The sequence below is a fragment of the Melospiza melodia genome, chromosome 15 (genome assembly GCF_035770615.1).
Source record: "Melospiza melodia melodia isolate bMelMel2 chromosome 15, bMelMel2.pri, whole genome shotgun sequence".
In the NCBI taxonomy this organism is placed as follows: Eukaryota; Metazoa; Chordata; class Aves; order Passeriformes; family Passerellidae; genus Melospiza; species Melospiza melodia.
In genome coordinates, this window is record NC_086208.1 from 13975894 (window position 1) to 14002052 (window position 26159).

The 26159-nt window shown below is 42.5% G+C and overlaps 1 protein-coding gene across 1 annotated transcript in view; it reads right to left on the reverse strand.

The window, feature by feature from the left end:
- AGBL1 (AGBL carboxypeptidase 1) overlaps positions 1–26159 on the reverse strand; it is a 267534-nt gene that overhangs the window by 155319 nt on the left and 86056 nt on the right. The window contains exon 18 of the mRNA XM_063169871.1: positions 8109–8289. Within this exon, the coding sequence (XP_063025941.1) occupies positions 8109–8289 (181 nt within the window). The remainder of the gene's footprint in view (positions 1–8108; positions 8290–26159) is intronic.

Below are 26159 nucleotides of genomic sequence, written 5' to 3' on the forward strand. Positions count from 1 at the left end.
ACATAAAGCCTCTTCCACTGGTTCTTCTCATTTCTGAATGGTATTAAAATAGTTTGAGTGTTCAGCTGCTTTGCACTTTACACTCTCTTATGTGCCATAACTGTTAGAGGGAAGATAGAAAAATCATCACTTTTTTAATCTTTGCCTTTTGTTTTTATGCTAATGGCCTTTTGTTATCTAACAAACAATGAATACAGGAAATATTCCTCAAAAAGTAAGTCTTCATTAATATCATTCCTCTTACTGCTGGCAGAAGACACCACAGACCAGAGCTAGAACTGAGAACCAAACTTCTGCTTTAGGCAGTGCTCCATGAGAGCCAGGGTCCCTGGGAGGACTGATGCTTCTCTCTCCTTCAAAAACTGAGCTTATGAGCATTTTAGGAGAAAAATGGGGCATAAACAAACAGAGAAGAAAACTACTATTAGAGATGCTGTCATGGGATGCACCTGGAAAGAATTTATGCACTCACACCTTGTTACTGCCTGGTAATGTAAAAAAATTAAAACAAATAAACAGCATTACATGAAGATACCGACTTGATTGTGGATTGTTATGTGTGTAATGTTTTGCAATAAATCCTTTTTCCTATTGTCATTCCATGAAATACGCATATATTCATGCAGAGTAGAATATGACAGCTCTTCTCCAACTGATGAGTCCTTAAGTCTTTGCTATTTGTGGCAAACAAAAGCAATCAAAAAGGTGAATTAGAACCTAGAATACATTGCTCACTACCACTTCTCCTCTGTGTTCTGCTTCCCCAGACACTGAAGAATCCTATGAGATATAATGCAATATGTAACAATTTTACATAAGACACATCCACCGGTGAAATGCAATAAGCCAGTTCTAAAACACTATGGCAAAGTTTCTCACTTTTGCACAGCTCTGAATGTAGCATGATTTCCTAAGAATTTCACATCATAAATCACCCCTATTTCCATGCAGAAAAACACCAGCACAGTTACCTGGGAGTCCCAACCACATCAAGGTTATGGCATCGTGGAGGTAGGATGTATTCAACACTGCCTTCAGAGGCATGCAGTGTGCACAGACATCACTGGAGCCTTTTCCCTGCCAGCGTCACCCCTGCTTCTCTATTTCCTCCCCTCAGCTCAAACCTGAGCTACACAACACCAAGAGCCTTTCAGTTTTCTACCCCTTCAACACTCAGAGCTGCTTTGCAGCATTAAAACTGTGCTGCACCTTTCCCTGCACCTTTCCCAGCAGTGCTGCCCATTTAGCTGCAGAAAAGGTTTTGATTTCTCACCCTCTCATTGCAATATTGACTCAATTTTCTGGTCTTTATTTTCTTGATGCTTCCGTGGGACATTCAGCTGGGTTTATGAAATTAGGATGGCAATTTGCTGAAAGCACTGGAGCAAATTTTGCCCGTGTAATTACCCAATTGCATGTGCAATCACACGAGCCATGTGCACAGGTAAACAATTCAACTTCAGCTGGACCTCTGTAGGTACGTTTTTGCACAGCAATTTTGAAAACATAAGCTCTCAAATGAAGCTTATTTTTGTAGATAAGGCTCTTCATCGCTTTTCTACAAACACCATTTCCACTTGCCAGTCTGTTTCCCCACCCCAAGGTCATTTTACATCCCCTCTCCCATCACAGTACTTCACCAGCTTTTAATGCTACATTTGAATAACAGATTCCAAAGAGAGGGAAGGGAAAAAGTGAGAGAGAAATACATAAATAAATAAAAATGTTAAAGAACAACATTAGCCAAAACACAAAGCTAACCCAGCATAGAATTTTTAAAAAGCAAACTTATGGAAAATAAGCTTTACACTTGCGAAACTAACCTCCTGTTTTTTTTTGTCCATAAGCTTTCAAAAATTTCAGTGCATATTTCACAAAAAATTATGGTTTTTAATACTTAAAAGGGCCAAATAGCAACATAAAATGAGAAATGTCACTTGGAACTCCAGGGATGTCCAGTTTTCATGGTGAAAGAAATACTGCCTGATTTATTACACAGGGTAATATATGAAGGTATATTACAAGAGACAATAACCTTCATTCCCAGGCAATTTCAGCTTTCCAGGTAGTGTGGATATTGCAGTAAAGTACCGGACATTCTTCATTGCATCTATAAAAGTGAAGTTTTTACAATTTCATTTTGTGGACTTCTATTTTCCCATCCTATGAATAACAACTCCATCTCTGCATCTGTAGCTTCCAACAGGCTTTAACTCATGTAAACAGACTAGATCTTGAGATGGGTGGCCAAAAGAGCCCCTTTACTTGTGGTATTAGCTCAACTCCCAAATATTCAGCTTTGAATCAGTGTTTGATATCTACCACAATCACCCACAAGGTACCATCCAAGCTCAGCAGCAATTACATCTCAGTGTAAATTTGCTTATGCAGCCAGTTGGGCCAGGGTTTGCATATATGTCTACAAATCCTAAGAAGGTATAGATTCCTGATTTTTAATACATTTCCCCAATTCCTGCGCTGGTGATAGTGAGGTATCCTCCACAAACTCTCATCAGGTGGTTGTGGCAGTCATTGCAGCAGGATGATTTCCCTGTGCCAGGGTGTAATCCTGAGGAAGAGCTGCCTCTACAAAGCTCAGAGCTCCATGAAATGCCTCGTGCAGCCAGGGCTGAGATGCTGATCAGGCTGCATGGCAGCCAAGCGCTCAGCATCCTTTTCATTCCCTCCAACCCCACTGCACAGCCTGTGGCACTAATGCACCAGGCCCTAACAAGGCACCAGCTGCTCCTTTCCTGTCTCTCTACAGAGCCCAGCACGGGCACAATTGTGATGGGAATAACGTCCCACAAATGGGACTCAAATAAGCATAATAACAAACAAAAGGGATAATGACACACAATCAAGCTAACAAGAATTATAATATAATTCAATCATCTCATTAACTTTACTAAAAGCCAGCTTTGTACACCAGTCTCCTGGCTCCTGAAAATGTCTTCAAAGGAGTGCACACATCTGATTACCAACTCACATCATCAGTTAGGAAAACAGACACGAATGCAGAACAAAGGGATTCCTTTCTGAGCCTGTGGAACAACCTGCTCACATCTAATATTCGTGCTAACTTGAAAACGCAAGGTAGAACCTATCCAAAATGAAATAATTCCCAAGGCTAGAAGCTGAAATGTTAGTAGTCCAAGGCTGTAACATCTCTGAGCCCACACCCAGTGATTTTTGTCGTAAAATTTCCAGGTGACCTTGCATGGCCAGTATAAATTATACAGGGAAGAGCACAGGGACACACACACAACTCACTGGGCACCTTCAGCGTGTCAGAGCCCACAAAGACTGCACATGCTTTGGCAGTTGGCAGCTAGGAGACTGATGAAACATGGAACAATGCCTTGGATCCTTCCAGGTTTTAATATGGCCATTAACTAATTAGATTTCACGACCATTTAGAAGACGGATGATATCGCAATCTCCATTCTATTAGCAAGAACAATATGGTACCTCCATGAGAAACCTGCCAACAGGAGAATGAGACCTCAGAATTTAAACAAAAATTTACCTGCCAACAGGAGAATGAGGGCCCAGAATTTAAAGGAACCCTAGGTCCTGTCCACACCACACTTTTTAGTTGTGATGCTCAGTTATTAGGGTGGACGCTGGGACAAGCAGTTATAAGCAGCAAATTGTGTTCGCTCACTGGGTCAAACTCCTGAAAACACATGAGATATGCTGAAGATAAAAGGAATTGCAGCAAAGCACCCAAAATTTCAGCTACACAGCTCCTGAGAAACAAAAGCACCAAGCAATAAAGCCAACTACTGACACAAGGCTGGTGCCGAGTCCCACAAACAATGATATCACACACAGGCTCCTGTTTTAGAGGCTCAGGCACACTATAAATTAGGTGAGGGTGTTAAAACAACAGCTGGCTGCTAATTAGTCACAGCCCCCCTCAGCAGGGTATCAGCAAAGTGGCAGAGAACATCTCAAGTAAATTAAATTTTAAAAAATCCTACTGCAATCACTCCCCTGACAGACCCTTCCTTCATCTCCCCTCTCAGCTTTTTATTTATTGTAATTACTTTAGTAATAAGATTTGTTTCCTTGTTATTATATATATTACCATGCAGGGCAACAACAACAACAACAAAAAATAATAGCTGGGAAGAGTTATGGAGCTTATTTATCTCCTTGGCTGTTATTGGGCCATTGGGTGGAGAGAGCAATGAGGAGGTGGGGGCCTGGGAAAAGCAGTAAATAGAAAAGAAAGCATATTCCTTGGGAGCAGAGACATATGGGGGCATATTTACGAAGGAGGAAACACTGACAATGAGTGAATAGAGCTAATAACTCAGGGGGCCCAGCAGCCCTGGCTGATAAAGGAAGGAATAAACAACTCTGCACTGGAAGTGCTGTCAGAAGGGAGAGTCCTGGGGTGCAGCTGTCTGCAGGGGGATGTTTATCACAGAAGGAGAGCCAAGGATGGGCTGTCACATCAGCACAGCACAATAAGGGCCTTGGATGAAACTGGGGCACCTCCCACAGCAGAGAGGAAACTCAGACGAGTGTGTGGTGCAGGGCCAGACACCATTTCTGGTTGTTCCACCAAGGAACAATTCACAGAAGTGAGAGCTAAGGAATACTGCAGCTCATATTTTATCTCGCGCCGTGCAGGCACTAGCCACGTTTGGTACCCTAAGCTCTCAAATCCATCACTGCCCTCTCAGTGAAAGGCAACAGAAGCAGCACCTGAGGCACCAAAGCAGCAAAGAGCTGTAAAAATTTCTGCTACACTTGAGGAAAATTGACGCACACTTCACATGCACGTCCCAGAGCCACCAAGTATCCCAGTACAGATAGTCACAGAATTTGCATCTTTGTCACCTCTGAGGTCTTAAGGAAAGAACCAGTGCACATGCTCTTGCCACCTCACAATGTGCATCTCAGAGCACAGCCAGGATATGTGAGGGTTGAGTGTTTAGCAATTTAAAAATGCTCTTTTTTCCAGGTATGCTTTGCCTTCCACATATGCCTTCCCAACTACTTTTGGCAAGCCGGTGACAATTTGGACGCGGAATTTCTGAAGAAAACACGGGGACAGACTCATAGAGCATCTGTCAAAGAGCGGCACACAACTCCTGTAGCAACTCTCTCCTAGAGAGAAACTCCATTAATTCAATACCATTCTTTTCCAAGCCTTCTCACATCTCTGCTCTGTCCTTGGAGAAACAAACACATCATAGATTAACCAGTCTGGGGAGAGCCTTTGGAGTGTGTTTGCAGAGTGCATGGCACCAATTTAGAACTAAACTTCTCCTTCAACCCTCTGACCACAGAGAAGCAATAAAGAGAAGGAGGGATGTCTGCACTTGTACAGCTTTGTGTGACATCACCTCGAGACTGAGTCCTTAAGGATGCAGTTCTGCATCATAAACTGACTCCTCAGACCAGCCATTAGCTTTTTTCCCCTATCCCTGATCCTTTCTGCCTCTTATTGCCCAGAGAACACAATGTGTCCATTCAGGAGAGTAAGCATTCATACAAGGCAGAAAAAGGTTATTTATACAAATAGTGTCTTTGGGTATAGAGACAAATGTGATGCTTCTCCCCCTCCTACGACTGTCCTTCCAAACAGATGGCTCCTAAGGTTAAGTGGGACCACACTCCTTTTTTTCCCTTTGTTCTTTTTGAGACCGTGCAGAGGAAAGCTGTTCTAGGAGGGATTTTAGTGGGCATTTCTCTCTCTTTATGTCAGTAATTATCAAATAACTGAAGCTTTTCTCTGATAGGCTTGAGGAGGTAATGAACAAAGCCCCTGAGTAAACAAGGAACAGAGAGTTAATTAAAGGGGAGGGAGCATCAAGGGAGAGACAGAAATCCCAGCACTTCACCTGCCTTACCCTGGAGATGCAGAGCTTACTCAGCCTGTGCTGGGGGAGGGCAGGTGCCAGAGAAAACAAGATGTTTTTAAAACAGATAAAGAATAGTCCATGGCTATATTCCAAAAGAAAAACCAGGATTTCCTTACCTAGCTGCTACTATGGTTACCCCACGCCTTTGAAGAAATGATGTGGCTTCCAATAAATTTCCTTCATCTAAAAAAGACTCCCCAGCTCCCATCTCCACTCATTGGTTCATTATTTTACAAAATTCATCAAGTTCTTTTCAATGAAAAGCCTCCTTGATTCAACAGGAGGGAAGAGTGAGAAAAGGGAAGCAGATTAAAATAAAAAGGAAACATTAAAATCAGGTAAAGGAAGAAGAAGTTGATGCCAACTCTTACACACCCACACACACTCTTACATGCTACCAGTAGACCTGAGCCCCAGCACAAAAATATTGCACTTAATATAGGAGGAACCATGGCTACTAAAAAGCATACATATAAAGAAACAAGAAGAATAGGGGAGGAGAGAGAATCCACAGGAGGATTCACAAGACAGATGTATTTAATTTAAAGCATAAAGAAATTTTTTATTCCCCTCCCCAGGCCTCATGATCAATAAAGGAGACGTGGCCAAGTCCCTGTTCTCCTGGTCCTATCCATTGAAGGTTTACTAAACTCTTCTTCATCACCAGATTTAATTACAGTTCAAGCTCACCTGCACCATGGAACACAAAACACACATCTCCTGTGTGACACATACCCTTCATTCTGGTGTCACCAAGAGCCACATTCTCTCTCCTGAAGGTCCCTTCCCTGCTGTGCTGGTTCCTGACAGCTGGAGGAAAAGGTCAGCCATTCCCTCCAGTCCTACCTCTGATGGAAAGTTTAAGTGTAGCGAGAGGAAAAAAATAAAGGGGAAACGCCACAATTGTTTTTCTTGTTCCTTCTGTCTGTGAGGATCTAGAAAGCATTTGGTGCCAGCAGAGGCCTCAAATACCCTGGGGCAGTACCCAGCTATTCTGAACTGTGCTCCCAGACTTCTGGCAGACCCAGGCCCTGGGGAGCACAGCAGCCCAAAATCTGTGACTGCACATGCTAGAGACTGTCAGAAAAGCCCAAGGTGCTCCCTGGTGAGCCACTCACCCCAAACTCATTTGAGTTTTAAACCCAGCTCAATGTAGTTGTTGCTCAGGATTTGCTTTTCTGTTCCTGTAACACCCGATCATCACAAACCAACCCCAAAGCAGGTGTGGGACTGTAGCTTAAGAAAAGTTATTCCTCTACACTTTGCTGTGTTCCAGTGCTTATTTAAGCCCATCTTTCTGCTTTGATATTTGTGTGCTCCTCTTCAATAAGCCCGGGGGTACAGTTGCTGCAAACCCTACAAGACCCCATCACCATCAGCAGGTCAAGACAGCAGCCACTGGTGGGATGTGATCATGATGTCCTGCCCTTGCATTGGGCAGGACCAACAATTATTAACTCACTGCCACTCCACAAACACCCAAAGTTAACAAATTCCATCAAATTCCTCTGCAAACTGGAGAGAGAAGATTTGTTTTCCAGGAAAGGACAAGCCTACCTTAGCTTAGTGCCCTCTTCAAGGTGTCACACACCAGTATTTATTTCAGCTCAAAATATTAGGAGCAGAGTTGTACCTTTTCTAGTCATGTACAGGGAGAGGGAAGTTAGTGTGGGTGGATAGGGAGGGTATAAGGCAAAGAATGCAAAAAGGAATCAATATTTTTCCAAGATCAGATTCAGCATCTCTTAGGAAACATGTGGGAAGGAAGATTGAAAAGAAGGTGGGAGAAGGAGGAAGGTTCACTATACAGAAATATTTCGGTGAAAATTTAAGAAATCCTTATTCATTCTCCCCCACCAGGTTATACAAAGCATTAATTACAGCCAGTTTTTCCCAAGCATATCTGCTTTGTAGCTGTATTCTGCCCTGCTGCTTTAGCAGAATGGATAAACCTCCATTTGTCAGTAAAGGTTCTGTTTCTCCAGCACCACTTACACTCCTTCCAGGGAACTGAGAGATCTCCTGAGCACAGACAGTACAGAGCCACATGCACCTCACAAAGGCAGGACAGCACCCAGGCCATGTCTCAGATTCACGTTTTCCATACAGGACTGATAACAGGATGAATAAAACACAGGGAAAAAGTGAATTCTCAGCACAAACACTGAAGATGAGATCTGCTGGGTGCACAGACAAAACCCAGGGTAATCACACGTCACAACTCACTTGCCATTGATGACTCCATCAGGATTGAGCATGGGCACAATCTTGAAGATGAAACACTTCCTGAGGAGCTCAGCAATGGGATCGCTGCTCACCAGGAACTCCAGGGTGCCCTTCATCACCCAGCTGGCGTTGCTCTCCCCTGGGTGAACACGGGCTGTCAGGAACACGTAAGGGCGGCTGCCTGCAAAAAGCAAAGCAAAAACACCCCAAACTAAACAGGGCTTTTCTTGGAACGAGATCTTTGCAAGTGGATTTTATTTTGAATTTAGATAACAACCCAAAATGAATTCTAAGGAAAACACATCTCTGTACATTCCAGATATTTTCTCAAGGTGCTATTTATAAACTGATCACAGATTTGGTCCTCAGAACCAGCACAGAGCCAATCTCCCTTTTTATTCTGTGATAATTTTTAGATATTTACATGTACCATTAGAAAGCATTCTGCAGGTGCAGGTTACTGCCTCCAAACAGCTTTACCATACTTTCTAGCAATTATTGAAATTTGATCCCATCAAATTTCATTAAGGTTTAAAAGGCAGCAAGAAGTTATTTAATTGTCTGAAGTCCTGCTCCACTTTCAGTATTTCACCATTAACAATTCAGAACTTTCTAAATATCTAAGCAGATTTTCCCCACCCATAAGGGGCTCCAAAGACATGAAAGATGCCTGATCTCTGGAAATAATTTGTGTTGTAAGGTCAAAATCATAATTAATTGGACTAAATTGATATAATTAAAGAAAATGCACCAATATGTTCACCAGAGCTGCAGAGGTTGAGTACACAAACCTAACCATTATTTCATAACAATACAACAAAAGCTAGAAATAACAATGCACATGGCTAAGGCAAGCTGTTGCTTTTGGTGGAAAGACTTCTCCAGTTTTATATAAAATAAATGCTCACTCAGATTAGAAAGACTGATTTTCAGAAGTTGCAACTAGAAGAGTTCATCTGTTTGTGGCACTACTTTCATGCATGGCAAACATAAGCTGTGGCAATTTGAGGTAGGGGAGGGGATTTGGGGGGGTTGCTTTTTTTAAAAAAAACCCAAAGAGTAGATTAAATTTTTACTGAACAGTTCATTGATAATCTCTACTGAACCTATTTCAAAACAGACTTGCAACTTAACAGCAAAAGTTTCCTTGTTATCAGATCTGTTATTTGCTGTTCCTGTGAAAAAGCCGCTAAACACATTTGGTCTGGGTACAAGCCTCCAAAAACTCTCAGCATACATATGCTTAGAAAAGACCAAGTTTGACAGCAGACTCTTTGAAGATCCCATCTGTGCTGAGCACACTTCAGGGATGGGCCAAGGAAACAGGAGAAGGCAGAAGGAGACACCTGCCAGGCACAGAAAATGAAAGGAAAGGAGAAAGCAATTATCTGTCTTCAAACGATCCTTTTGTGAGCATTCACTATCACAAGTCAAGCTGACAGATTTATTCAGTGGAAAGCTTTATCTCTCAGGGCATCACAGCCATGCCAGGGCAGGTTTGCCCTGCTCCATCAGGACAGACAGAGCTCAGGCTCTGTTCCCTTCATGGACTGGGAGAGGCAACAGGACAGAATGCAGAAGGCATCAGCTGAGTGCCCTTGTAAACAAGTGCTGAATTAGCACCTTACAAGCCTCTGTCCTTAGCTCCCAAAGCCATCCTTCTTTTCCAAATGTGTTACAAATCATTAATCCATCATAGTAAAACAGGGAGGTAGAACACCATCCCCAAAAATACAGAGGGTAATAAAGGATGTTCAGCTGTTTGTCTGACCAAGAAAAGGCTGTACCAGAGCTGGGAATACATGTGAAATTTCTCATTTCACATTCAAACAAGGAATAAGCATTAATTTGTCTCCTTACCTATATATTCTGCACAGTATATCCTTCACAGCACAATTTATTTACATCATACAGGGACACACTCAGATTTGGAAATAACCCCACATCCACACTTCCCTCTTGAGCACTAGAAGAGTGAACTGCACTGCCAGCTCAAAGAGCTCATACACAGCAATCATGTTCTGGTCCAGTAAAGCAACTGGGGCTCTGTTTCTCAATAGCCACATATTAGATTTTTGTCATTTATACACCTCATCATACTGGGGGGGTTGGTACATTTTCATCAACATGTACTTAGGCACTTATGGATTGTCAAAGACTCCTTTAGCTCCTGCAGAACCAGCCATTCTGATTTTTTCCCCCAAAATTAGAAGACACTATTTCTCTTCTTTTCCAGTTAATTGTACATTACTATCTACTTTAGTAATGCCTTATAATAGCAACAAACAAAAGCCAGATTTCACAAAGACATCAGCTGCATTTTGCCATTTTCAAACATTTTCTCCTTTCTCCCATCACCATGATTTACTGCTGTTTTGCAGGCTCATTGCTGAGCTAAACTTATGGGGCTGTGCAGTTATAGCTGGGAATGAGGCTCCTGAGGACTTGTAATGGACAACAGCTGTAAATAGCACAGAGCAAAATAAAATGTGCTCTCTTTTGCAATTGATGAATACAGCTTTAACAACTCTTACCCCTTCTGGATATTGATACAGAGTTCAGCTTCTTAAATGAGAGGTTCATTCCTCAATCAAATTAAGAAAAATAAAAAAACCTCTAAGCAACAGCTTTCTCATGTCAGAAACCCAGGACAATTTGCCATAATTCATAATTGCAATTGCATGGGGCTGGCAGAGATCTGATTTCTGCTGTTTCTCTCAAGGCTCATCAAAGTCAAGCTTGTCTTAGACTCAGTGGTGTAAAAGCTCCTGGAGTCTCCAGATCTTAAACCCCAGGAAAGATGAGGGAAGGGAAAGAGACCAGAGATCACCTACACTGTTCTCATGTGGGCGACAACAGGAGGGCCCCACTGCCTGCAGGTCCAGCCAAGGAAATCTCTGTATTCCAGGGAAAGTTTCCTTTGAAAGATCCCCTCCTGCCAAGCACATCCTCAGCTCTGACATCCCACCCACAGGAGAGTCATAAAGGAGGTTTGTACAAGCAAGGAAACCACAGAGCTTGTTAACTGCCTGTTCCCTTCACAGGAGCCAAATCCCACCTCCAAATGCTGCTCCCCCAGAGTGCTCCCAGCATGAAAACTAATGAAGCAGCAAATAGAGCAAAGAGCTGATGACATGGCCATAAAACTTGCTACTCTTGAAACACCTGGAAAACAGCAGGAGTGGCCCAAACCTATGGTTTTCAGCATATCCAGTTACTTTGGAATTGCTGCGCTGACTGCTATTAACAGAGCTCATGAAAGGAGCAGACAGAGCACTGGCCAGCCATGCTCTACACTCAGCTGGCAGCACCAGGGGAGATCTCTGCACTCAGTTCAGCTGATTCCCTTCATTCCTGACTTCCAGCACCCCCATAACTACAGTCCTGACCAGACCAGCTTACTGGTTTATACTGATGCCCAGCTGCCCTTCTCTCTCTGCTCTTTCAGAGCTCCACGGTACAATTTCCCTGCTAAACCTCTCTTAAGGACTCACAACCTCAGGTTCTCTCAAATATCTCCTCCCAGGACCGGAACTGAGTTTAAGTCTTCAGAATCCTCAGGCCAACTCCTAGGCAGCTCCTTTCCAGGTTCAGAGGAAGCTGCCAGAAAGCTCAGGTTGGCCATTTATCTCTGCAAAGCCCACATGACACATAACTTTCTCTGGGAATGTAAATAATAAAAAGGGAAAGCAGGGGAGACTTTTTGTGCCACGTAAAGCCTTATCCAACAAATCATGTCTCCTTACACTGTGCTACATTTCAACATGCCCAGAATATAACATGGCATCAACAATACCCAAGGTGGGAGATTAAAGAACCACTGATTCCTCTTGCAAAACTTCGAGCAAAGAACCTTTGAATGATAATTTTACTAATGCATCACCTAATTCCCATCTCTCCTTCTCTTCACTCATTTTTGATTGTGTATATATGAATGAAAATGAGAGCTTTGTTCTTCCAGTAGTGCTAACTTGCTGCTTAATCTCCTGCCTCTAAGGGTCCTCCCCTAGTGGTGTCATCACCAGGGTTCACTAAGAGGTGACTTTGATGTCACTAATCGTGACATCAACTGGGGAAAGAGAAGCCTGAAAGAAAAGAACAAAACCCCATTAACACAGCAGTGTCCCTCATCAAGGGGAGCACAGAAAGGAAATGAAAAGCAGCTCCAGATGCCCTGACCTGGGCTGCTGCTCTAAATTATTTCAAGCTGAGGTTTGAGCCATGCCATTTGTAAAGGGACAGGGCATTGAAATGATGCAGGGGTGGGATTTTTTAAGGAGCCAAAGGGAATTATGTACACAGCATGTGAAAAATTCAGTCTAGATCTGGGTCTTGGGCTGGAACTTTCTGGCTGTGCCTCTGCAAACTTCTCTTTCCTTTGCACAAGCCCAGGGCCATTAAGACACAGGCTTGTTTTTCTGCTTTATGTCTAAGTACAGCACGTCTACCATGAGCATTACACAGATCAAAGGGCCAAGTTTACCCCAGGATATAGCAGAGAAAAACCAAGAAAGCAAAACTTTTCCTTCCAACTTAATTAGCTGTTCCCACTACGGGCTGTTCTGTGAGTAAATGATGGGTAAACAGGAGAACCATCACATAGCTCTTCCATGCATGTCAGAGCTGCTTCATGTCCTGGGTCCTCCTGACATGCCTAAGGCTGCAGAGTTATGCAAAGCCAGAGAGAAGAGGGGATATGGTGTGATGTACAATGAATATATTAAAGTATATTTGTAAAAAACATCAAATACTGAAATCACAGAAAACAATGAGCCTGATCTGAGGCAGAATCTGTGTCAGATACTTTTCTCCTCTCCTAAAACTTTTCCACCAGTTGTCAGACTTTCAGTTGCCTTAAGACAGAATAATTCTTCCCTGCCCATCTCCCCCTACACCAGACTGCCGTCTCCTTGCTGTGCCTGTTTTTGGCTAGATGCTCCAAAAGCAGATACATCTTAATACAGAGGTAAAACACAGTCTAGCAGGATCAGCTGCTGTTTTCCAGAATTATCAATGAGCTATTCCTTTCTTAAATATTTCTTTATTATATGTATTATTACTGTTACCTATGGCAAAGAAGTGAACATAACAAATAATCTCAGCTGCCTGTTCCCTACCTTCACAGCTTGATGGGAGAGTTTCAGCCTCCAAGTTGCTTGGCAACCTTCTTTTGTGTACATGCTTTATGAATTCATTCACCTCTGAATCAGAGATGATCAGGAGCTGAATATGGGCACAGACTGCTCAGCCTCAGCTTGACCTCCCACCAATCCTGGGTTTGAACTCCAGGAAATTGGTAAGCAAGTTGTCAAGGCTGTTTTGGAGAAGTTTCCAAAACCCCAAGCTCTTAAAGCAGCAGGAACCACCATCATTATTTAGCAGCACCTTCAGTGTGACTGAAGGCAAAGGAAACCCACACAAACTAATTCCAGTTCAAATCCAAGCATTCCCTTTTGTGGAAAGCTGGGGAACAACTGAACCTTATTTCCAGGACTAACACCCATGGAAAGCCTACTGTAACCCTTTGCAAAGTGCCTCAGATGATGAGGAACATCTCATCCCAAGTGTGTGCACCTGCATTAGTGTGGCAGAAATTTCCAGTCCTGGGTACACCCACTCAGCATTCACTGGCATATCCAGCTCTGCACACCCTCTGAGCTGCTCAGATATCATCAGACTTCAAAAGAGAAACCATGCAGCACTGTATTAAGCTGCTGTCAAGCAAGTAACCTGCATGTATCTCCTCCTAGGGCTAGCAGAGGAATTCCTCTGCCTGGGCGCAGCTCCCACACCTGTGCTCAGTGCTGCCATCCATCTCTGCTCCCCTCAGCCACATTCCCAGGGCATGACACCAACATGGGGGACAGCTAGGAAAAAGTTCTGCTAAGAAGGATCAGGAGATTACAGCAGGTGAGATAGTGATGCAAAGCAGTTGCAAAAATGGCAGCTCTCATGGGATCCACACCAGGCAGGGAACACTCTGCTACTTCCCTCTGCTCAACCCAGTGAGCAAAACCAAAGAGCTGCAGTGCTGTGCCCACTGCTGCCCACCACAGGTTAAAAAAAAAACTGATGAAAACTGAAGAGGTCATTGAAAATCATCAAATGTTTAGAAGTCTTAGGCTGAAAAATTGGAGAGAATGGGTTTCAGACACGGAAAGGAAAGGTGAACAGAGAGGAAGGAGAAGGAATCTTTAAATTGCAAAAGGCTGCTATAAAAAGATTGCAATCACTTGTCCTCACTGTCCACTGGGACTAGGCTGCATAAGGAGAAACACAAGTTACTATCAGCTAAGCCAACCTGTGGTGACCTGAATGTTGGCCCTCCCTCCTGATGGGTCCTTGCTCATAAAGTCCTGTGCCTCCTCTACAGTACCCAAAACAGAGCCAGCAGAGGCCTGCAGCCACATAAGTCATAATAGCTGCTTTAGAAACTTGTCCATAGTTCCAGCTATTCCTCTGGAACTAGCTCTGTGTTCTGCTGGAATTACTATTCCAGTCCACTCCGCCACCTCCTGTGTTCTCTTTGATGCAAGGTGTCTGCTTTACTACTTAGTGTTAGCCATGTTAAGCCATGTTAGCCATTAGCCACTAATTAGTGGCTAATCAGAAATTTCAGAAATATTACATCGTCGTATTTTGACATCATTAGGGCTTCTTTGCACATACAGAACAGAATTATTTATGGAAAATTCTGTCTTACCTGCTCATTTAGTGACAGTCTTGCCACTTCAAAATTGGAGTAATATAATTTCTGGGATTTCTCTCATTACTACTGATCTTCCAAAGCCTCTCTATTACCCGTAATATTACCATTTCTCAGGTTCTGCTTATGTATGCCTTGCAAGATGTGAGCACTCGCTAAGATGAGGTCCAACACATGATCTAGGTAGCTGATGTAGGGAGCTCCAGATTATCTGTCAGAAGGCAGGCAAGGATCTATCACCCCCTGCTTCTATAACACACACATTATGGCTTTAATTTGTTCTGTGGCAGCAGGCAATTTCAGATACTCAAGTATTTTGTACTGCCATGGCCAGGCCATCAATCCATGCGTTTTTCAGTCGGCATGGGAGAAATGTAGACTGTCTTGCAGAGATGCAAGGCTTCTGAGAACTGGCAAGCAGTAAAAAGCAGTATTTTCAAGTTAGGCATATATGTGACTTTCACCTTCTGGGGTTTCTGCACAAAGACAAAAGAGCTGAACTGAGAGAAGAACTAGAACATTGCCCTAAACTGTCCCATGCCTAAAAGAAGGTGAAGGCAGGAGATGAGTGCACAGAGACCTGAAGGACAGCTGCAGTAACAGGCAGAGTGCAGAGATCCATGGAGCTATAAAATCCGTGGGCTCTTTTCCGAGAGAAGGATTTCATCTGAAATGAAATCAGGCAGGAGGAGCAGACTGAAAAAGCTTCCATTGTCATAAAAATATCTCCCTGGGTAATCCACAGTGATGGAAAAAGGAAACCCTGATAATTTATGTGACAGTTTAATGGGATTTTGGTGACATTGGATACTTTAGAAAGAATTTGCCCAAATAGGACAGACAGGACTTTAATAAGGCTTCAGCTCCGAACCAGCAATATTTTCCCCCCTTGCTTTTACATTTCATTCTACATACCCACTGCTCACTCACAGCTCATCTTTGCCATTTGCAAGGCACATTTCAACACTGCAGGAGCAACAACTGCTCTTTCTGGTTGGATCCCCTGCCAGAGAGGCTTCTGAGCATCTGATCCCTACAGGGATCAAGCTGCCTTTGCACCTACAGGGCAGAGCATCACTGAGCTGTGAACTCTGAGGCATGAGCTGCCCTCTGGCCACGTCCCCTGCTCTGTGCATGGCACTAACAGCTTCTGTGTGGAATTTAAGGGCAGCAGATGGAGCAGGAGCTGCTGGCAGAGGGGACGCCCGCGGAACACGCTGCAGGAATAAATAAATGGCTTTCACACCCAGTGAGTAAAGCCTCAGCCCCCATCTCCTGCCTGTGGGGGACACAGCCTCCACCCCCAGCACAACACCCCGTGCCCTTCACTGCCACGGCTCCCAGGGCAGGAGGAATTGCTCAGAGAGCCAGACCCGGGTGAATCCGGGGCTAATGGCATGAAACTCCACTAAGGAACATTTAGGCTGAATATCAGAGAGTTACACTAAAAAGTCTCCCCTGTGGAGAGGTGGAAGTTAACATTAAAACCACATTGCCCAGAGCACAAGTCATTTTGTATACAACAATCCTGAAGTGGCTGGGGACAGAAATAACCCAACAGGAATTTGTTTTCTTTGCTAACTTCAATGGATCCAGCTAAGAAGCCCAAGTTTTCCTAATTTCTCCTTCTGGGAAATCCAAGCATGAAAGAAGTGGTAAAAAATTGGGTGATGATCTCAGTATTTTGCCCATTCTGAGATGAACTTAGAACCTGCCTGTGAGCCCTAAAATGGGCATGAAAAACACCTGCCTGTGTTTTTTTCACTGCTGGAAATAACAGCCAAGTTCAACAGTTTAACAAAATTTAAGTTGTGTAGTACTTCAAGCTGTTCTGCTCTACAGAAGACAAACTCTATAGTTTATTCTAAAAAAGCTCTTTACTCTTTATGCAGTACATATTTAAAACCCACCTATTACCACCTACAGCGTAAAGTAATGTTTATTCTTAAATATGTGTTGTGCTTTTAAGTGGCACAGATCCATCTCTCCCTGACTTGAAGTCTTCCTCAGGGAATGGCTTGAAAGTAGCAAAATATATTAAAAGAAAGTACAATCAGAGCCTCTCATTGTCAAATTGATAAAATATCATTTTTTGTTAAGATAAAAAGCATCACAGATTACCTCTGATGGTAAAAATTAAATTCTTGGTCTTCACTTGATTTGGTATTTATTGCTCATTGCTCCAGAATCAGTCAAGCAGGGAATGTTTTTTAAAAATAATATAATTTTGTATTTCTCCTGGAGTAAGCAAACTGTAAGAATTTTAAATTGTGTGTTTTCTGACATTTAAAAAACTCATAAGAAGGAGAAAATAAACAGAAAGTCTACAAAAAACCTTCTACCACTTCACTATGTCAACAGCTTCACAGTAAAGGACCTTCTGCAGGTTAACCTCATTTGTGGCATCACTAAATTGACTTTTACATTATTGCTGTCTAAGTCTATCCTAAATCTTGGAACTGCACTGTCCATAGCTGATCCCAAAGGAAATTCTTGCTTTCCACAAACAAAAGATCAATGAGGTTAAACTGTCTCCAAATTTTGAATAATGATTCTTGTCTTCATGGCAAGGTCTCAGACGAACTCCCCAAATACCTGAGCAAAAGAACACAAATAAGGGGTCAACGTAAAAGGTCTTTCAGTCAGATCATCAAGAGAGAAAAACTGATGCTGGCCCCAAGATCTTGTATCATGACATAAGCAGCACCATCTCCAAAACTGTACAATGTGTTGTGTGACAGACCATGAGCAGAACATGAGTTTTCCAGAAGAAACAGCACAGATGAGCCCTGAAGCTCCCAACCAAGTTCATACTGTGTTTTTTTCCAAGCAGTTCTACTATTGAGATATCCTAAAGATGAAGAAGGAATCAGGCTCACATGGCACAATCTGAGCCCCAGAGTACTTGACAAAACTAGGAGGAACAAAATTTGCCACTGCATAAAGCAGATAACATGCAGAAATTTCAGTCTGTGGAAAAGCACACTAAGCAGTCCCTGTCTCAGGTCAGTAAGTTCTTCCCTTCAGATGCCAGCAAAGTGATGGCTAATGGATGATGTCTTTCTGCATCAATCACTGCAGGGAGCAGAGTTCAAGTTAGGAAGAGTCATCTGTTCGAGGAAATAAGATGGTAGGGAGGTTAGGGTGAGGAAAAAGGTTCTTTTTATCCCCACAAGTTGCTACAAAGCACAGAAAAAGGTTCTCATGAGTAAAGGAGTCAGGCTGCAGACCAGTCCTGGCATCCTCAGAAGAAACAGAAGTGGAAGATGAGATGTCCTTCCTTGGCACTCCGTGTATCCCTGCAAAAGTGGGAGCTTTCACACAGGAGAGCTTTTAGTTCTTCATAGTTTCCTAAGTAATATTAAATTTATTTAAAAAGCATTCTCCAGAAGGTTCTTTCAGGCAAATAATTTAAGAGCACAATTGGTAGTTCTTAATCAGTTTGAATTTCTGATGTGTAGTTTCTGACTTCATAAAGCTGATAACTGTGATATTTCCTCAATCCCAGTGCCTTCCTGCACTTTCACCCCAACACTTTCACAGCAGAACTCTGAACTTTTCCAACTCATCCTGCCCCAGAATCCTTCCACTTATAGCTGATTCTCTCTATACAGCCTGTAAAATCCACAGCATGAGCTCCTCTCTCAACGTGCCATAAGAAACACTCATATCAAAACCATTATATTGCAGAGCATTCACAGCCACTTCATCTCCTGCTCTGTAAACTCTGAGTGCTTTTAAAAGAAACACTTATTTATATAAAAGAAAATCCCTGTAAATCATGGTCATGACAAGCTAATGGCTAGCATTGCAAAGATGATTTATCTTCTTGCTGTATCTAACAAAGCTTCTTATGTTAATACCTTGTTTTCAAAATATGAAGAGACTTCTAACTGATGCTTTCTAACTGCGGCTAATGAAAAACACCTTACATCAGAAAATAACCTTCCCCTGCCACCTAACACTCCCATCAACTCTCAAAATCAAAGGATCTCCTTGAATTATTTCCTTCCTCTGTATTGCTTAGGGTGATTCCCTCATGGATGAAGAAACCAACCATTCAGTCTCACTGCCTGCCTATAATCCAAATTCATTTCAGGGTTTGCATGCATTACCTGCATGTTTAAATTTGATATATTTTGATTTCTGCTTATTAAATTACATTTGATGCAGGTTATATGGCCTCTTGGGGAGCACTACCCTTTGTGCAAGCATCCATTTTATCAGGGCTGAGCCTAATTTCACATTACATTTTGACAGTCTGGAAAACAAGGTCATGGCCATGATGTCTGTGTGGTAAATGATGCCTTTTAGCTGGTGGGGGAGACTTTTGATAAGCAAGAAGGAGGATCCTGGGAGTGTTGTGATTTAAAGAGTATGATCTAGGATACAAAATTAAGGAGCATGCCATCAGTGATGAGCTGTTTCAAGTCTATTGACAGCATTCTCCATAGCTGGCAAGGCCATCACCTGTGCCAACACAGAGACTATAAGCACCTCACTACATGTTTATTGCTCATTCAATAGTTAGTAATGGCTAAAAATGGGGAAAAATAGGGATAATGGGGACACCACAGCCCTTAATGACATGCCCAGGGGCCTTCATCTGTCTCTTGCTTGCTCTTTCAGCCTCTGGCCAGCAGCTCTTTTTGAAGCACAATTCCCACGAGCTGAGCTGTGCCTCATGGTAACCCTCTGGCTGTTGTTTTTGTGCCCTTTCAAAACGCTTGACAGAACTGTCACAGAAGGAGCTTGGCATCTGGAGGCTGTGGCAGGCACGGTATGACCTGATTCATAAAACACAGCTAAACAGCTTGGCCTGCCAGAGGCCAGGATTTGCAGGACTGAGCTTAAAAACGGCCTTCAACGCCTGCTCTGCTAAATGCACTTCCCTGCTGCACACAAAACAATTCCCAAGTTGTGAGGGTGACCTGAACACTGCAAAGCAACAAAGCAGACAAGACACTAATCTGGTTACAGCCTGCGCTGTCCACTGCTACTCAGGACAGGAAAGGAATGACCTCAGCTCTGGCTGCACCTTTTGCACATGGCTGTAGGGGTAGGAAGGACTTAAAGAAAAAAAATTTAAAAGTTTTTTTTTTTTTTCAGAAATTTTTTCAGAATTTCCTCAGCACAGCAAGCACAAAGGAAAAAAAAAAAATTAAGCAAGAGATAGTTTCTGCTGCATTATCCACTACAACCTCATTTTTACAATAAAAGCCTCTCTGCATTTTTATTTCCAGCAGGCACAGCCTGATCAGCAAGGAATTTAAGGACTTTCTGTCCTCCCATCCATCTACCTATTTTCTTCATCTCTACTTCAATCACTAGTTACAGCCTTCTGTTAGGTGCTCACCATGGGACCTAAACATCCTCTGGGAGACCTGTCAAAGTCACTTTGATGCCAGTGATAATAAATTCCATCTCACTCATCTTGTCTTGAAGCACTTCATAGACTGAAAATTACATGTTTCAAGTGTGTTCCAAGTTATGAAGGTAAGGATTTACAGAAAAATCAAGTAAGTTGATCAAGGATAAAATACAAATTAATCAGAGCTGGAAGCTCAACAGCTGTTTCCCAACTCCAGTCAAAGAGTTCTGTGCCATCCACATTCACCCTAGAAGTGATTTTCTACATAATCCATTACTTCAAATCACTTCCTCCTCTTTACATTAGCTATGAAAATGAATTGAATTGGGCACTTAGACATAATCAATAGAGCCCTCTCAGTCATGTTATTTGTCCTATATCAAGATCAGCTGTCATCTTCATTCTGGAACCCACCCATCCTTCCCAAAATTATCAAGCACACGCACATTCGCAGAGTGCTATGGTATTCCTTTATCCATCATTATCATGTCATGTTTTCAGACTAGGGGAAAAAGCAAAAGATTATAGGAAGGTGATAAGGGAAGAATAAGGAACTAAAATAGAATGTTGGTTCTTAAAAAAGTAAAATAAAAAAATAAAGTTTCTAAGTTGTCCAGAAGTCCTTCCTTATCTGTGGGCCAAGACATATCTCCAACCCCATTCTGACTTCTTCATTTACTCGTCACCTCATGCCCTCATCATGTTTTAATAAAAATTACAACATATTTAATTTAACCTAACTATTTCAAAGCACCCAGGTTAAGCTAGAAATATTTTCAAAAGAGTTTGTTAAACAAATCCAATTAAAAAAAAAAAGAATAAAAGCTTTTAAATAAGAATTGCCAAGTGGCAAGGAAAATAACTTTCTTTCCCCCCCCCACCCCCCCAGCTAAGAAGCCCAACAATTAAAACTGATAGAGCAAATTAAATTCTAAGTGCATTGGTGATTTGATAGATATCATTTTCTAAGTGTTAGAGCCACATAATAAGTGCCCTGAAATGATACAGAAGTCCAAGTTTAGCTGTCTGGGAACACTGGTGCACTTTGCAGTATCCACCATGTCACTCGTCAGCTCGTTGATCTTATCAGCACATTTGCAGTCTGAGCAGAGCAGCTGTCCCCACTTGGTTTTTATTTCTATTTCTGCATTAGAAACAGGTGGGCAAGCTCAGAGAGCTAACAAGTTTCTTTTTGATGTAGAGATGGACAAATCCTCTCATTAACAGAATGGCCTTTTAAAAATCATTATGGGGTATTTTTAGCCCCATTTCATTTCAGTATTTCTGTATAATTGCAGCCCATTAATCACAAATGCTTGTTTCTAGAATCTGTCAGTTATAGGCAACAAGTAGTTGCAGCGTGTGGCATCTGCAAACTACTACTTTCAACATATTGCTGATTATTTTACTGGGATAAGATTGGCTGCATCAGTCACACAGGAATGGAACTCATTCTCCAATTACAGAAATTAAACTCAGTTAAACAGGTCAGGCAGAAATCTGCATAGACCCTCCCAGCAAAATCAACTTACAGGTGGGAATTAGAAATAGCAGGTGTTCAGAATTCCAGATACAAAACCAGGAGAAAAACAAATGCACACCATGTATTGCAAATACGCCTCCTCACTCAGTTACGCTCTTGGATAGATTAATATTAAAATCAGCACATAGAAATAGCATTTGATTAAGATCAGCACATAGAAATAGTGTTTGCCACATTTCACAAGAGTGTGGAGCCCCTCACATGGATGTGGGCAGAGTAGCTGAACAAACTATCTGCTTGCAGCTCTGGCAAACATGCACTAAAGCTATTCCATACAATCCAAACAACTCCAGGCATTCGTAATGCACGGCTAGCTAGGTCAGCCTTTATCAGGCAGAAATGCATAGCTTGGAACATTAAATCCAGAAATTAGATTGTTGTTTTCCAGAAAGTTTTCAAAGCCTTGAGGTATCAGCTGAATGACTTTTGTATTTTCAAGTCAGAGGCAGCAGACAGCCTCTCCAACCAGCCAGCCAAGATTTGAAAGCACCAAGTAAATTCCCAGTTTAGAAGGATAAAGGTGAAAGCAACATGAAAGTTATAACACCACCCACACTGTTTCCCAACAGTCTGTTAGTTCTGGGTGTTGAGGAAGGGTTTGCCTGTGCAAGCTGAAGCCTATTGTTAGAGTGAGAAATTCAAGAGTCGCAGGAGCGTGAAAAATCTACCTCAGAGTAGCAGAGTTCCCCGTTAGCAGGACACACTCTGGGTTCTGTCACAGCCTAGCAGTTCTTTAACACAAACTGTGCAAGACTTGACAAACTGTCCCCGAGCTGAGTTCCCAAACTGAAAGCAAGGGTTTGCTACAAGAGTGGCAGACCCCATTTTTTGCCAACCATGCCCAATCTTGCCATCCAAAATAGTTTTGTTCCCACAAGATCGTCAGGCATCAGAAAGCAATGTGTATCTACCTCAATCTGTGTACCAGCACAGCTTTTCTGGAACAGAAAAGGAAAAAAAATGTTGAACCAGAAACAAAAACTGCTCTCTGAGATGGCAGGAGCGGTTGTGTGGGTCTGACAGCAGCTGGTACATGTGCTACACCCCCTGGGATTTCCAGCCACACATTACTCTTCCACAAGGCCACCCTGCCAGCTGTCCAGCTCCCAACTCTCTGATCACAGCTTGCCTAGCAGTTATCAATGAGGAGGTACAACCAAACAGAAAGGAGAACAACTGGTCACATTTCTACTGCTAGAAAATGATAATTTCTTACCTTACAGAAGGCTTGAACGTGAGGAGCTTCTTACTGACCTTTTAATTCTGTGAGCAAGAGTGATTCACAGACTGCCCCGCTAGCCACACCTTCATCACTACTGACCAGAAACACCTGCTTTATTTAACACAGGGGTCCAAACCCAACTGCCTTCAAGACAACCCACTTCACACATCAGCAGGTGCTCCAGCCCTTCTGATCTGAGCAAAAACAGCCACCCTGTGTAATATGACACCTGACCAGCTGGGCAATATTGTGGCCAGATGAAGGAACCCCTTCCTGACTTTGGTTTTTATCTTGAGACGCAAGCATTGACTTTTCCCACCCTGGTAAGCACATTGCTCCTATCAACGTTCAATCTCCAGTGACAGTCTGACCCTAAAATTATGTCCTGCCTCTCACAGCCTATCTCTGCCACATTGAGGAGAGATTTACCTCAATTCAAAAGCTTCTCTGGCTGACTTACACAGTACCACAGTGAGCTTTCAGCCCATGGCCCACAGGACTAGAATTTATGGCCAGGCATGGGAAGTGTGCCACTCACAGGAACACGCTGATTTGGGGTTTTTTTTGCCACGCCATAATTTGGAGCTAATAATAGAAACCCAGTAGCAATTTAATGCTTTTTCACCATTTTAGGCAGAAAGAGCTGCCTGGGGGCTCTCCTGGGCTGTGTTTCAATATCTTGATTGGCCATTGGAAACACCTGCAGGATTCTCACAAACTATTTCCACCTAAGGGAGAGAAGATTATTTTTTTGCCTTTCTGTTAAGGCAAGAATTTGGGCAACCTAGAACTCCTGTAGAAGCTTGCATGTCAACTGCAACGAGAAATGGTCCTGGGGTGTTGGAAGACAGGCAAGTTCCAAGCAGCTGCCTATAAATTTCCAAAGCTATATAAGAAATACTTACAACCAAACCATTTTCAGTTTCATTGATAATTTTCAATGCCTTGTAGCAAAAATACTAGTACCACACTACCACACTCCTGTGAGAAGACTCTTCTGAGGCACTTGACAAACCAATCAAGAAATAAAATAATTATGACTAAGATATGCTAACTTAGATTTTCAAGATGTTTAATTCATTAGTATATCAGAAAAGGCTGTTATGTTTTGGAAGTCTGGAGGATTGCCAGCCTTAAGCTCTACTGAGAGAATCATAGAATATCTTGGGTTGGAAGGAAGGGACCCACAAGGATCATCAAGTCCAACTCCTGATATTCAAGCCCAAGTCCATACCAACCAAGAAGATATTGATAACTTATGTTCCAGAAAGTTCTGCCTTTAATCAGATTTTTTTTTTTCTCTAGAAAGGACATGCAAATGTTATAAAGGTTATATATCTCTTGGGGCAGAAATAAGACTGTTCTAAATCAAAGATGGAAAGGCAGCTGAACAAGTGCTGAAAAAAGTGCTACAGAATTTTCTGCTCTATCCCCTAAGCAGAGGACGGCTTAGGAAAAAAATCCAAATTTCAGAAGGAATTTCATATTTAAAAAATGCAGAACATGGCAGCTGAATGAAGAACACTACAAATAATCTCATTTGAGGTGCATATTCTGCCATCATGCTGCATTAGGCAGAGGGTGGGACAGAATGAGAGATTACCCTAATATTTACTCTTCGCTAAAAACACTGTGATTGCCTCTGCTTCAAAGCCCAGTTTCAGCATCCTCGTTCAGTGTTTTCTGTCCATTCCTTGCTGCCTTGACTACTGGAATTCAATATATTAATATGTATTTTGCCAAGCTCACAGAAGGCTGACCACAGTGTCAAAACTGTGCAGGCTCCACCAAACGCTGGGATTCAAAGAGCATTTGATACACCATGAAAAATACTGGCCTCAGCCTGCAGACAACCATGTGTCTGTCTCTCAAATTTCATATTCCATTCAACCAGCTTCCATCTTTATGGCAGCAAGCTGGATAACTCAAACAGGAGCATAGTTTTGCAGAAATTTGTCTGCTCTTTTTGCAAGGAGCTGCCAACGCTGTTGTGACTGGGATACCAGAAAGAAAAAGTAGAAGAGATGATTGAAATTGAAAGGCAATCTTGAGAAAAATTTCAGCACAGACCATCAGTGTTGCATGACTGGACAGCTTTGCTTTGGCTTCAGAAACTTGAGAAACTGTCTATTCAAGTGGAAAAAAACACATATTCTCAATTCTGCAATTATTTAGCACTGTAGAACACATGACAATTTTATTCAGCCTTTCTTCACTGCTGCATTAAAACAGGATAACAGTTTTCACAACAGCTGACTCTTCCTGTCACCAAAAACAAAGTGTTTGGTACAAAGTGAGAGAGAAATCAGCACCTCTGTCTGGCAACCCTGCAAATTAGGAGAAAATCTTCAAATAAAAAAAATACAAAGACACAAACCTCATTATTGTAGATGCAAGCCTAAAGAAAAAATGTTTTTCTCCAGTGTTCCATAATCATCTCAATCAATTTCTATACACAGTAAAATCTGTTCACTTTTAACTATAATCACAAATAAAGAGAAGAGATAGAGAACTGATGAAAGCAAAAAAGCAGAACAGGTCTGTAAATGGAATACTTGAAGGAAATGTAATGTTGGTGGACACTTTCTGCATAAGATTGCAATTTGGTCCACATTAAGTACCTAGAAAGCTACAAAAACAGTCTGTCAGAGATAACATCTTCTGTTCCCATTCAGTGGAAATGCCACCTAATGGGGGAGCCCCCAAGGAGCAGGTGCTTTCTTAAGTTCTTGCTTTCTCTCCTGAGGTTACCACCAACAGCAGAAGTGGCTCTTTCTTCTCGTATGACGTACCAATGTGGAGTTGTCATTATAAAAGCCTTTCAGACCTTCCCACAGAAAGCAGTCAGCAGCCAGACAGCTCTGGGGAGGTGGATTGTTCCCCCTTTGGCAGACATGTGTGACCTGGGGGTCCGTGAGCAGTGGCTGTGCTGTTTGCCACACGCGCTAACAGCGAGGAGCAGACGTGCTCCAGCCAGCACCATGCCAGGTTAGCACTCCAGATGAATTGCTACAGGCAGCCCTTCTGCCTGCTGAAAAGATCATTACCAATCAAAGCAGGTCGTTCTACCTCCTTATTTTAACACTATTAGATGAGAGCTTCCTTTAAGGAGTGCATCTTCCTTTGGGGCCGACTGACTCCAATAAGGTGTTGAACTAATTTGGTCCCTGTTTCACTAGGAGATGTGTCATCTCCAGGTCTGAAAAAGT